The 14,410-nt window shown below is 34.2% G+C and overlaps 1 protein-coding gene across 4 annotated transcripts in view; it reads left to right on the top strand.

Moving 5' to 3' along the window:
- LOC119068022 (myelin transcription factor 1-like) overlaps positions 1-14,410 on the top strand; it is a 39,478-nt gene that overhangs the window by 15,529 nt on the left and 9,539 nt on the right. The window contains exons 8-12 of one of the 4 annotated variants that reach the window (XM_037171385.1): positions 6,586-6,753; positions 6,969-7,031; positions 7,499-7,764; positions 7,960-8,002; positions 10,320-10,424. In XM_037171385.1, coding sequence (XP_037027280.1) covers positions 6,586-6,753; positions 6,969-7,031; positions 7,499-7,764; positions 7,960-8,000 — 538 coding nt within the window. In that variant the 3' untranslated portion in view covers positions 8,001-8,002; positions 10,320-10,424. Of the gene's footprint in view, positions 1-6,585; positions 6,754-6,968; positions 7,032-7,498; positions 7,765-7,959; positions 8,003-10,319; positions 10,513-14,410 lie in introns of those variants that run through there. The other 3 variants (XM_037171382.1, XM_037171384.1, XM_037171383.1) reach the window with 3 other exon arrangements.

The following is a 14,410-nucleotide window of genomic DNA, read 5'->3' as shown; positions in this document are numbered from 1 at the left end:
TTTATAACCGCGGTTTAGTAACGGTTGTACAACCGAATTTAAACCGTTGAATGCCTTATAGAGTCCGTCTGTACACACTCTTTCCATAAATACTAGTCAAGGCTTCACAAAAAACGACGACTTCTCGAGGGTTACAATCTTGTATAATCTTTTTCTATTCTTTTATTGTAAAACTAAGAGTTGCAAGTAGTCAGGGGGCGGATGCTATTGACGAAATAAATAAATAAATAAACAATGCCTAAATACCATATCAATAGTTCGATTCAGTCAGAGAAATGATAAGAGATTTAGGAATTGAAAACAAATTTTTTTATTGATTATGGACGAACAACTTTTTGCTACGCATTGTTGAATTATTCCTTCGCGTCTATTTAAGCGTCAATTTGCTAAAACTTCGAACAACTTGAACAGCAATCAATCGACAATTTTTAAAGGCTAGACAATAAAATATTCAGGGGATTTTTCTGTGGAATTTCCAGGACAATTTTGTATTGCAATAATTTCGTTATCATGCTGATTAACTGGAACTGATTAAAAATTTGTCAGCACTGGGGGGTTCAAAATAGTTTTTGATTTATCCATCCATTTATCGAATGTAATAACTCGATCAAAATACAAAAAATTCCAAAATCTTTTTTCTTAGCAATATCTATCTAACTACCTTTCAAATGAGCCATCACAACACAAGATCGACCGATTTTTTAGTGTAATTTGGAATTATTGAAGTTTCCAATTTTCTCTGAAAATCGACGTCGGCGAACTTTGGCTACATGCCAAAGTCAGGTTTTCACTTTTTTTATATTCTGTTTATTTTATTATTATATCTTGAGCTCTATAGAGTAGAAAAAACAAAAAACCGGACAAAAATATCGTAAAGCTTTTTTTTCGTAAAATCGAGAATGTGCCCCTACTAGCAAATTTTCAGTAATCGATTTATTGCTACCAGAAGTTGTTCCGGACCAAAGTCTGAAAATGGGTTTTTCGGATTCTATGGGCAACTAGAATTTTTTGTGGACCGGTTTCTTTCGCGTCCCGCGAAATCGATCACCCCTAGTAGAGACGTTGGACGTTTAAAAATTTCGAAAATCTAATTCTAAAAAGAAAAACTATAAACTTCTCGAAGTGTTTACAAAAAACTCCACGGGTACTACACGACTTGTGAGATATTGATGCTTTCGGACAGGTAATGACTTCTACTAATCGTAACAACATGAACTTAGCGGTCACTCTTCTACGAAACCACAATTTTTGTTCAAGTGTACCACTAGAAAAATTATCTAGAATCACTTCCTTTGAAATTTTTTTTTGCCATTTGAGACAGTATTAAGTGTTTATTAGCATATTATAACCATATATTTATAGTAACTTGATTTATTAGTCAGCATTTGAACAAAATTTACATTAAAATTTAAAACATAAGATCACAGATAGAAAATTTCGTCCATTTTGTCACTATCTCGAAACGTGCCCATAACCGCTGCCGCATTACCCCTCTGAATAGCGATGCTTAACCTTTGTTGTAGGTATGACCTTGACCGGACCTGACGTGTATACACAGATAAAAATATGGACCTAGATCTAAATCTTTTTGGGATTAACAGAACGCGACCGAATCGTTTTTAGAATTTTAATTTAATCCCCTCAGGGATTACTTGAACTTATCCCGAAATGAGTAATCCCTAGAGGAATTAAATTTTATTCTTTTAGACCCTGACGTTTGACGCTTGTTTACTAGTTTACTCATTTTAATCTGATCTAAATGTTATTTGAAATGCAATAAAAAAAAATATTCTAACCTACTTTTACTTCAGAAAAAAAAATTAAAAAACGATTTTTACGGATATTGTGATATTATAGTTTTTATATAAACGTCTGATATGAGAAGAAGCTTTTTTGTGAATCTGGAATGAGAAATGTTTTTATTAAACAGAAATTATTTTTTTTATTTACCTGACGAGATTTGGACCCGGGACCTCCTGCACTTCAGTCTACGATCTTACCACTGCTGCAATTTGTTCTTAATCCCAACGTGGCTTATTGTGAACCGTTGTTTCAAAGAAACTAATTCCTCGTGGGATTAAAATTCAAATTGCCAGATGACAAGATCGTCACTTCAAACCTCAATATTTTTTCATGATTTTCATTTTTATATTCTTCTGTAGTTTCCTTACCATTTTTTATAAGTATTTAACCATTTAAATTCAAAAATGTCTGGTTTCCCGTGGTAATGGGGATAGTTCGCAGCTAAAATTGGTCTTCCTGCCAATTTCGATCTAGAATTTCTCTATATCTATACTATCTTTGTAATGTTTACATTGATTTAATGATTTATTGAATCTGGTAGTATCTTTACAAACCGACTTAAAATTTTTATTCTGAGCCTGGTATCGTAAGGCAGAATAATCCATCGGTAATCCCATTGCAACATTTTAAGACCAAATTATTTTTTTTTCACAAAACCGTATCTTGCTCGTAAATCGTGTTCGAACTCAATTAACTCAAAAGTGTGATTTCAAGACAATCAAATTATAAACGAAAAATAATAAGCAGTAGTATCATCATTCAATCCCCAATATTATTGTTTAGACCTACTTTTAATCCCTGATGGAATTACATTTTTTCAATTTCTGGAGAAGATTAAAAATCTAATCCAGAAAAAATTACTTTTTTAAAGTAATCCCCTCGGACCTAAAAATTCTAATCCCATATTTTTGTCTGTGATTGAATCGGTTCAAAAATTCTGTTGTAGTTGTGTTAGAGCTGATACCGTTTTATCGGTCAAGACATTGTTGGGAGCCGCCGGTATTCTACTTCTACTAATTTCGTTCCTAGTACACTAAATGTCACATTTTACCACTGAGCACTGTAGAACGGTATGAAAGGAGTGGAGTAGGGTCTGTTATTATAACCATATTTTACATCCTTTGATGATTTTTGACTTTTTGACTTTTCCATATTTGCTCTATATTTTTTAAGAGTGATATCGCCAAATCTTTGAACAACTTTGGGACGAGGGTTCACGGATATTATTGGGTTATAGCTCATTAGATTCGTTGAACTGATGCGAGTAACGCGTAGTACTACGTTTGGTGAAATTTATTTTGTTCTCGACGATCGAGGTAAAGAAGTAAGGGTCTGCCAAAAGGATCCCAAAATCGTTTATTTTCAATACTCGAGTGAAACCATTTCGGGAAAAAACTTTTTTAGCTACGTTTGAAGGTCTTGAAGAGACGTAAAATTTGAGTATACTTACCACCCGACGGTGATATTAATGACTTTAGATGAAAAAGTAGGTGATTTTCCGAAGTACCTGAGCGGCTGCAGTGACACAAGTCCGAGACGTGGTATGTATGCAAAGGGCTGGAGCGACTTTAGTGGAAGTCTATCCCAAGTCGACGAAATTTTATCCTTTTATTTCGTTTGTTTTTTCGCTTTTTTGAGGTTTGTTTGTTTTTCGCTTTTTTGAGGTTTTTTGTGCGGCTCTTCATTATTTATTGCTGATAAGAGTGAGATCAACTACAATAAAGAATTTTTCGATCTATTCACGTGGTTCTTATACTCTTGGAACCCAAATTTCGATCTATTTGGACTATTTTCTATATAAAAGTGGGATATGAAGCATTTTTGGACTTTTTTTGTGGCTATTCAATATTTATTTTCAATAAAATTGTTATTTAAAGTGAAGTAAACTAAAATAAAGAGTTACTTGATATATCCACGTTGGTTACGTACACTATGTTTTGGCGATATCACTCTTAATGTATTAATTATAGGCTGGTAAATATTCCTATAATTACCCTGCCAGAAATGCCAAGCTGGCTTGGAAGAGTTCACTGGAATTCGAGGATACGTGTGATTAACTTAAGGCAATGTTAAAGCTGTTTACTATTTCAATGTTTACATGTGATGCAAGGCGCTTTAACCTGGCCTTAAAGATGTTTCGCAAATAAGCTCAAATTCTTGTATAAATCAGTAAAGCGCAGCGATTATTTTCGGGAAAGTATTCTCCTAATTTTTTTTACAAATTAAGGAAAATGTGGGAAAATTCCAGAAAAGATGGGCAATTGTCTTCCCAAAAATAGTCCCTCGTACAATGATCAGCTTCTTACGAATTTTGGGGACACTTAAACAAATAAAAGAACGAGATTTACGCAAAATATACAGATTGCGAAGGTGCTTTGGAAATTATATTTCTGCCCGAATTTGCGATCTGTTCATGTTCAAATTAATGCAGCAGTAACGCAAGTGTTTAACCATATTTAGTTTCGTCTTACGTGGAATCTTTACTGTAGAATTATTATTTTTAAAGATTGGATGGGATTTGACACTTCTGGATTAAAAATTTACCTAATAATAATATTAAAACCTATCAACCCATCGACGTCATAGTCTATTAATTTGTGAGATTCCATTAAAAACGTACGGGTTCAAAATGTTCACATTCAATAAAGAAATTCTAAAACTTTCCGAATAGGTATATAAATAGTGGTGATGGCCGATGATGGTGATAACTGGCATTCCTACACTACTTATAATTGAAGAACTTTGTCGGCTGTGACAGATATAAAAAAATGTATGGACGATCAATGTTTCTGTTGTAGTTATAATATGCAAAATTCGATAAGCTATTCACGTGTCACACAGCTGATCAAACTACCACAAACAATTGAATTTTCTTATTCAAAGCATTTGTAGTCGGGACTATGGCGATAGTAGTATAATTTCAGCGTTGCTCTTAAGTGGTTCTTCTGATGTTAAAACTTTCATTTCGATTTTGAATTGATGATCTTCACTTTTAACGTATAGACAATATCTACTAGACCTGTGTATGCAAACTGAACGAATCTAATTAAATATTGAAACCATTGTTGAAGCTCATGTTCAGCTATATTGACAACACCCCTTTATGCCTTCAAGAGAAAATGGGAAGCAAGAAAAAAATGTTGATATTTTACACATTTAATCAACTATAACTTTTCAAACGAACTAAAATAGTAATTCTAGAAGCTAAAGCAAAAACATGATATTAAAGCTATCCTGTCCAAAACTTTTTAACTAAATAAAATGCCAAGAATGTGTTTGACATAATATACACAGAAAAGTTTTGTTAAACTATAAACGAACATGCATTTTGAATAATGTTAATGGAATGGAATGGAATGTTTCTGTCGGTTTTGTTGTTTGGATACTTCTTAAAACACTGGGCATGACGGGTGGTTTAAAAGCCATATTAGTGTAAACTATGAAGAGATGGATGTTGAGAGGTGTTAGGTACTCTCTGTGCTTTTTTTTTGTTCTTCTTCTACTCTTCATCTGTGTTTGCACATAAGTGCAAGTTTTAGTTTTAAGTTCAGAAATTCGATCGTACTGCCTTATTAAGTTTATTTTCAGAGTAGAATTCGAATTCTGTGAGATGAAAAACATCAAATTTACATTTTTGAGAGCAATTATTTTGAGTACAGAATTGTGTAATTGAAATAATTGCCAGACTGTGAATGATACTAGGCTCCACCTTTTGGGTAGGACAGGTCTCTTGACTGACCGATTTTCTTAATCGATTTTTGCGGTTGTTACAAAAATACCGTACAACTGTCCTACTTTCTCATAAATTGCACGTTTCTTATACTATATTCAACGCACTTTTCAACTATACGTCAAGGGTGAACTTGCACGATTTCGTTAATAAAATTTTGGTGTTTAAAAGGTGTTATATACATATATATATATATATATCGGCAAGCCTCGACTTCTTCGTGACAAGTGTGTACTCTATTTTATCACATAAGCGAAAACGAGACAACAACATAGAACTGAAGTGTAATTTTTGAATTATTCTTCTAGTTAAGTAATTTTGACATCCGAACACCGCGCGTATGTGATAAAAAAATATTTCTTGCTGATCTCTCGAACAAAAATGAAACTCATCTGGATTACGGCCATCGCTTTGCTCTGGCCGCAAAGTTCCCACTCATTTCATTTTTAATAAAAACAACTACTACGAAATCACTCGAAAAAATCTTTTCGGAATGACTCTTACTCCGATACTTTCCATTAACCCCCCGAATTTGATTCCTTGTCGATAAAACAAAACGTTTTTGAAAGTCAGTTGAGAATTACTCAAGTTACCGTGTTATCAAGTGACAGGACCAAAATTCTTTTGGGAATATCTCTAAGATCACCCGTCCGTCCGTCTTCGAACTTAACCTCAGAAATTTAATTTCCCGTCAAAAAAATTGGAAATACGTTGAGGATTATACTCAAGCTATTGTGTTATCAAAGAATGAACAAACATTTTCAGGATTTTTGGTCATACATTCATGCATTTTCAATCATAGTAGCGAACATTTTGTGACAAACATTTTGGAGTGTTTATCATCCGTAAGACCCATGACTTTCAGTCAAGCGGATGAGTTTCTTGCCGACACAATTTACGCTTTCTCATATTTAAATATACAACGAATTATTATGTGACGTAATGAAACCACATAAATAACGTAATCTACAGACCTATTGGGCACTTGGCTCGCAATCAGTCGTTTACCGATCGAAATTCTGTTATAAAGAAACATTTCTCATTGTATGCAGACATCAACACCAGTCGCATTCGCAAGAGCTCAAATGTCCAACGCCCGGATGCGATGGGTCTGGACATGTGACCGGAAATTATTCGTCGCATCGCAGTTTGTCCGGATGTCCCAGAGCAAATAAACCGAAAAGTAAACCACGGGATGGCCAAGACTCGGAACCGTTGAGGTAAATAGATCTGAAGTTTCTGTTCATAAAGCGAATTTTTTTCACACAATTTTTTTCACAAGTTACAAAAGCAAATTTTCTTAATTATTTTGAGAACCTAATTGGGACTTTTTACCATTAATTTTCACTAAAATATGACGTAAAATTACGTACAAAAATAGCGTACATAGCGTGTAACGTTCAGTGAATATTTCATATCTAAATATTATTCCCAGGTGTCCGATTCCCGGATGTGATGGTTCGGGTCATTCCACTGGAAAATTTTTATCTCACAGAAGGTAGGCAATGGTATTATAATTTTAGAAAAAAAATATTAAATCCAAATTGTTTTGGTTTTATTATTTTAAAATAAATTTCTTTTGCGAATAAGAATTCCACTTAGCCTTCAAATTTTATCGCGTTCATTTAACTGATTTAAGACAGCCGTTAAAGAATCGTTTATATTAAGTTTCGTTTTTCAAAATTTGGTGTGTGATAATTCATACTTTAATTAAAAAAGCCCAATCTGTTCCCGAAATAAATAAGGAGAAAAAAGAAACGATGTGAATCAGAAATAATGTCGAGGACCATATTCTCGTATAAATATTTAATCTCATTAAAAATGTTGTATAGTAATACACACACATTCGCAAGAAAACGCTCTCTGTGTGTACTCTGTATAACACTGTTCCATAAATAATTCATCCTCGTTGTTCTTGTTTGCCACACACCATCTTAATATTATTGATTTGGAATTTTTAATTAGTGCATCCGGCTGTCCCATCGCGAACCGAAATAAAATGCGAGTGTTGGAAAATGGGGGAACGGTTGAACAACACAAAGCAGCTGTTGCAGCCGCTACAGCAATGAAATTTGATGGCGTCAATTGCCCCACAATTGGTTGTGACGGAACGGGACATATAAACGGTACATTTTTAACGCATCGATCATTGTCAGGCTGCCCAGCAGCAGCGCAATGTATCAAAAAGTCTAAATTTGACGATGTCATGGTTTATCCGAAGGGGTATGGCGGTAAGTGAAGTTACAATTGTCTTTTCAGTTGAGTTCTCGTTTTCTTTTTTGGTTTGTTGGTTTTTCTTTAAAAAAAATTATGAGAAGGACAGTGTGTGCCCATAACAAAATTTATGATTTTCCATTTTCGCTATTATTGAAACATTTTTTTTACATCTAATACTATTTTCGATTTTTTTCTTTTAACCTCCGTAGAATACTGTAGCTATGGTGGCGATTTTTACTACTTAGATTAAAGGTAAGCAATTTAACAAGCGTCCAATGTGTACGTAAACAAAAAACAAACGAATTGCACCACATCTAATTTATTTATCATTTCCTTCTATTAGTCTATCAGTCGACGCTTCTTCGCAATAATTAGTTAGCGTATTATTCAATAATCCCTGGTCAATAAAATGACAAACGGTTCGACCCGATCTTATTTCAGAAAAATAGTCTTTCTAAGCCGGTGTACAACTTTGATTTTGATATATTATCTTTCACTGCTATTGAAAATCCTTACAAAGTGCTTACAGCTGCTGTATACCAACATGAATGGATTTAGCATTATTTTTCCTGGCTTTGCAGTTTACTTTATGACTCGTTTCTGGCTCATGTTAAGAAAATTGCTACAAGATCGTATTCAGGCCCAAAATGACCATATGTGGCGACTGCTCCTTAAAAATAGCACACTAAAAATCCAAGCTAGTTGAATGAATAAAGAAAATTGGATTGTAATTGTGACTTCTTACTCTACCTCTGTAGAAATGTTAACGGCACAATTGCGACCACAATTTTGGTTTTCTTATGAGCTAAAAAATCTCATCCTTTCATTTGTCTACAACTTATTCGTCGAACCAAGTTACGATTACTATGTATTCATAATAAGAGTTAATTTCCACTTAAACTACGCCTGGAGCGGTATTACGGCATGAAGTTTCTATACTATAAACTCTTCTCTTTTTCTACACTACCGTCGCGTCGTTTCGCTGTTTCAAGCAAGATGCCGTTGCAATAGCCCCGTGTCGGTATAATATCAACAAAAAAGTAATAATTAGTATTTCTATCTGTCGAGTATCTGCTGCGTGATAAAAAGTTTGGAAAAATGATATGCAGCAAACGGTTTCCAAACTCTTATTGCGCAGCTAATGCAATCAGAGGCAGTGAAATTTCAGCATGAATTTGCTTCAGCTGTTTTTCAGCTGATCCACACAAACAATCAAAACTGTTTGAACGATTAAAGCAGCTACACGCACGCATGTGGTAGTGGTAAAACCGTATATAGACATATTAACAGTTTTGATTGTTTGTATGGATCAGCTGCAGCAAATTCATGCTAAAATTTCACTGTCACTAACAGTATTTTACCGATTGAAATACTAATTACAGTTCTGCAGTCCTGAGATCATGCGCTATATGCTGACATTATAATTGACTAAAATCTGTCGAGAAAAAAATTAACTATTTTCTGGCGACATTCTACCGACACCGAGACGATTTGACAAGGGACCTGTAATATTCATACGTAGTGTTAGATTTTACTAAAATCATTTTAGAAAGAGAAAGAAGAGAAGGAAATTTGAATCTTAATGGATGTGCAAAAGCTGAAAGAGAAAATAGTCGTCAGGAAATAAATATGAAATAAACGATTTTATGCAGGTGCATCTTCGGTAACCAGTTCGTCCCTGTTAGCAATTTAAAGTATATTAAAGCGACTAGAAGCGCAAAATTGTCATTGTACTGATAACTAAAACTGATGGTTGAAGATGTCGACAAGAAAAAATGTCTAACGGAAACAGTTGAACAGATACGTAGCGCAAAAAATGGCAAAATTCTGCTCGGTTTCAACCGATGCTCCTGTCACTGAGGCAGAGAAACGGTATAGAATTCACGCCCACACTCAACAATATATAGAGCGAGATTCGAGTAATAAGATTGAAATTTGTGTTCCTCAACCGGTGGTAATGTGGTGTCATTTCAATAATTTTTCTAATTAAATTCAATTTTATCGGTCGAGTCTGTTAGAAATAGCATTTAAGCCAAAGTCAACGTAAGTATCAAGCTCATGTTCAAGCCTGTTAATGAGAACCCATTTGCTTTGTTCTTTTATTTTGTTGCAAATCTTTAGTTAATTTGTTATTGGCACACACATATGCATGAACGGTTTACGACAATTGTAGGTACTATCTTAAAATATGTAATAGTATTAAGAGACATGTAGCAGTTCATATTAATCGAGGTAATTAAAATGAAAAGTGAAAATTACCCAAGCAAATTTTTATTGACCATCCGAAGTTATAAATCTGAACGTCCAGCTGAGATGTATGAAAATTTAAATTGTCACGATTGTCACGACCTTTACCCAAAATAATTGAGAACATTGATGTTAAATCAATGGCTTACGAAAAAGGCACTCCAAATCTATCAGGCTAAGGCAAAGACTCTAGGAATCAAAATAAATTTTATCGCTTCTCTTAATTTATGTGGTTGTATTGTTTAAATCAATATCCGTTCAAGTTGTGCAAAGTAACGATCCACATTTACCTTCAGAAATTTATTTACTTTTCCCGTTTAAGGTATGGATATTATGATGGCTGGTCAGACGAATCCAAATAATGGCAATGGCGAAGACTTAACCACATTGGAAGCGGAAATAACCGAATTGCAACGGGAAAATGCACGCGTTGAATCACAAATGATGAGACTAAAATCGGACATTAATGTAATGGAATCGCATTTGACACACGGCGAACGGGTACGTAAGTTCAGGTCGGTAGATGAAAAAAAGAAGTATTTTTGATAAAAGTTGAATATTGAAATTTGTTTTTTTCATTTCTTGACTTTTACTCTGGCTTTTGTTTTTAAATGATAAGCAACGAAAAGTAAAATCGGAGGGAAGGGGATGATTCTATTATAGTCTTTTGTTAGGGTAATTAACTGACTGGTCTGGAAACCAGATCATGTCATTAAGGTTCAGCCTCACACTTTACACGTCGAACACGGAGAGCTTAGCTCGAGTCTGGTAATAGACATCTAATCTAAGTAAGCAACTACCCTGAGAAAATCTAGCAGTTTACTCAAAGTAAGGAGTATTGAGAATTATTTAACTAAATCTCACAAAATTTCACTGGTTCTATGGTGAAATTTAGTAAAATATTTCTTAATATTAGGCCCTGCTCACTCGAAAGATAATTTCCATATTTTTTCCAAAAATGACGTTTGTACAACATAATCAAGAATATACATTTGAATGCCTGAATGTAGGCTAAGTTTAGTCTGTATTAGCCTACGCACTACACGGAAAATCCTGATATGCGTGTGAGAGCTATCAGTGGACTTAGCACCCCCATTTTTTGGCATATAGTTGTGTAATGTATATTGCGAAGACTACAGTTAAAATAGCTGTGTAATTTATATTATAGCTGTGAGCCACATTTCAAATCTATCACGAGAAATAAAAAATTTTCCTAAACTTTCATGAATTTTGCGGTCACCCACCTAAGTACTAACCGCGCCGATTGATGCTTAACCTGAGAATCCGACCATCACATATGCTACTGATGTGCTAATTTTGCTTGTGCTTTAACATGTTCTTATTTCGAAGCGTTGCTACGGCAATATAAATCCTGCAGCTATATTATGCGGCACACAGCCTAATTCAAGTGTGTAGTTTTTATATTTCACTTTTGTGAGTTGTCACTGCAAGGATTGTTCTAGGTTCTGAAAGAAAGTGAATTGAAACCGCGCGAAGAATCACGAATTCAATTATTTTCTGTGAAATGACGAGTTTGATTTTTACGATTTGGCTAACTAATTAATTCGTTTCTAATGCAGTGAAATTTCGGATATTCTCATTCGTCTGTGTTTCTACGGAATCTGACAATATTGAAAAGGTATTACTATAACCTGATCATCAAGCTTCATTACAATCAGCCAAGATATTTTAGAACAGTTTTTGTTTGTATATTAACATTGAGTCCGACTAGCACGAATCATGACTTGAATGCATGGTCTCATACATTTTCTCATATGCAGCACACAGCTATATTTTTCATACGTCAAATATGCGTTACACAGCTATGATATAGAGTACACAGCCACAATATGCAGATCCTAGCTATAAAATGTGTCCACGGTGCATAATGTAGCTCTGTAATCCATAATATAGTTGTGTAACTCATATTGCATGTAAATAACCAACATTAACAGAATATGCGTTTAGTAGCTATATTTTTATAAGTCTTGCAGCTATATTATAAAAACTACAGCTATATTATAAGTTACACAGCCTTTATCGAAATTCACGGATTTTCCGTGTACAAATAGCTCCTAAATCCATTAAAAAATATGTACGACATACAGGACAAACGAGGTGTCTGACAAAAATACATTCTCTCTACATATTTTGGGCTCTCTAAAGTTCGTCATTTTTGATAGCCTAATTTATGAATGACCCCTAAATGTGTGAGATTTATCCTAACGATTTTCTAATTATTTTTTATTTTTCACAATAACGGATGTCCCTGTTTTCTACGTACGATTTGTACTTTTATGGGTCTAAGCATCGCAAAAGTGGTACTCTAAATAGGTACTGAAACTTGACAGTGCTCCATACAAATTTTTACACTGTAAAAAGAGTGGGGATAAAATTTCATACAAAAAGTACTCTATTTGGCAGCTGTCAATCGAAGCACTTTTGCTTGGAGTGCGTTGGACTTAGTCCGTTATGTATTTATTACGTCACTTCATATGTTCATTGTTCAAATTGTGTCTTCTAGCGACGACTACGCGTCGTCCCCTTTGTTGTAAATCGCCAATACTACAGTAAAGAACTAAATCCATGCCACGTACTATTTCGTAGCTTACGCTCTTTTCGTATCAGAAAAGTTTTCGATAGGTTTTCGTGCTTTCACGCTGAACCTGAAACTGCTCGGTGTGAACATATTTAATAATTTTGTTTCATAAACAAGCTCATGGTATTTTAGCTTGACAACGGAATTATAGTTGCGCCACGACAGCTTTATTTTATCATGATCTTTAACCATACTGGTTCACATTGACCAAGGCAAATGTTTTCTGTTTTATAATTTCGTATACTGGCTTGTAAATATTACGCAGGCAACAGGACACACCATTTTCGTGCAGTCGATCTGATAGCATATGAAAATGTCTGTGATAAGAGTAGAACGAAACTTTATAAAAAAATCATCAACAACAAAGTTCAAAATTACTCAAAATTGGAATCGTAAAAAATGAATTTTACGTTGTAAACTTGAGAAGTGTTTACTTTTCTGATGCAAACATGTGTAATGATTGAGACTGTGGAGTGGTGAACTAAATTCGAATACAACTTAGTATTTTATTGATAACATTTTTTTATGGTACAAAGCAACATAGGTACAGTTTTATCGTTCCGTCTGAGCATTCCCCAGATTTTGTATACTCACTCACCTAATTCCATGTTAACTCAAGCAAAATTTATTTTGTGGAACTTATGTACACTATGCAGAGAAACATATAAATACAGAGAAATACATAAAATTTACACGAGAACAGGAGAAAATTGCATTATTGCCCTGCATACGGAATTTCACTATTATTTCTGTATTTTCTTACATGAGCTGGAGATATGTACGGATGGAGGGCGTTGCTAAAATTTTCCAATGATTGTTCGGAAACTCCACGGCCATGCCCAGTTAAATGTCTACACTATATATACATAAAAATGTGAAAAAAATAAAAAAAAATATTTTCTTACAACAAAAATTGTGTAGAAAAATAGGTACTAATAAAACACATTTTATGCGCATGAATTATGTCTCTCCTGCTAACGTAACATCAATCTGCAACCTACGCGCGTTAGATAAAATATCTTTCAAGTTATTCTCCCCGTGGATATATCAAGAATGTGATATTTGAATTTTGTGAAAATTTGGAAAATTGCAAATAATCTGGTTATCAACAATGATGACTATGTGTGCGACTGAATAAAGAAAAAAAAAGTTTATTACATCGATGGATATGCCATGGCACATATTGTTGTTTAGATAAATTCAGAAGTATAGTTTTTACCACCACCGACTCTCTCCTCTTTTTTTTCTCTCCAGAAAAGATAAAAAAACACTGCGAAGTAATTGAAAGGTACTGTGGCCGTATGTTGGACGCATGTCATTCGAGAATGGTAAAACTTCTAAAAAATATGTAAAACTTCGACCCCATCGACTTTCACATTGTTACTGTTAATCGTACTCAGCAGACACATAATATGTTCAGCCGTTGTTGAAATATTTGAGCACTAGTTAGATGTTGAATTTATTGTTGTCTTTAAAATGTAAAACAAATTGAAGCCTGCAATAGAACTGGACAGGAGACGGATGTCATAGGTGATATCATTTCTGTCGATTAGTTCGAATTCATGAGGTTTTGGGGTTTAAGGGTGGGGTTTGGTTTTGGTCTAAAGATTTGGTTTTTCATTCATTCTAAACCAAATTTGTATAGTTAGAGGCAGTGAAATTTCAGCATGAATTTGCTTCAGCTGTTTTTCAGCTGATCCACACAAACGATAAAAACTGTTTCGTTTATACGTCTTTATACGGTTTTACCACTCGTGTGTTGCAGCTTCAACAATATAAATAAGCATTAACCGTTTCGATTGTATGTGTGGATC

The sequence above is a fragment of the Bradysia coprophila genome (genome assembly GCF_014529535.1).
Source record: "Bradysia coprophila strain Holo2 chromosome X unlocalized genomic scaffold, BU_Bcop_v1 contig_173, whole genome shotgun sequence".
Lineage (NCBI taxonomy): Eukaryota > Metazoa > Arthropoda > Insecta > Diptera > Sciaridae > Bradysia > Bradysia coprophila.
The sequence above is the reverse complement of the archived record's forward strand: the minus strand, read 5'-3'. Positions and strand labels throughout refer to the sequence as shown.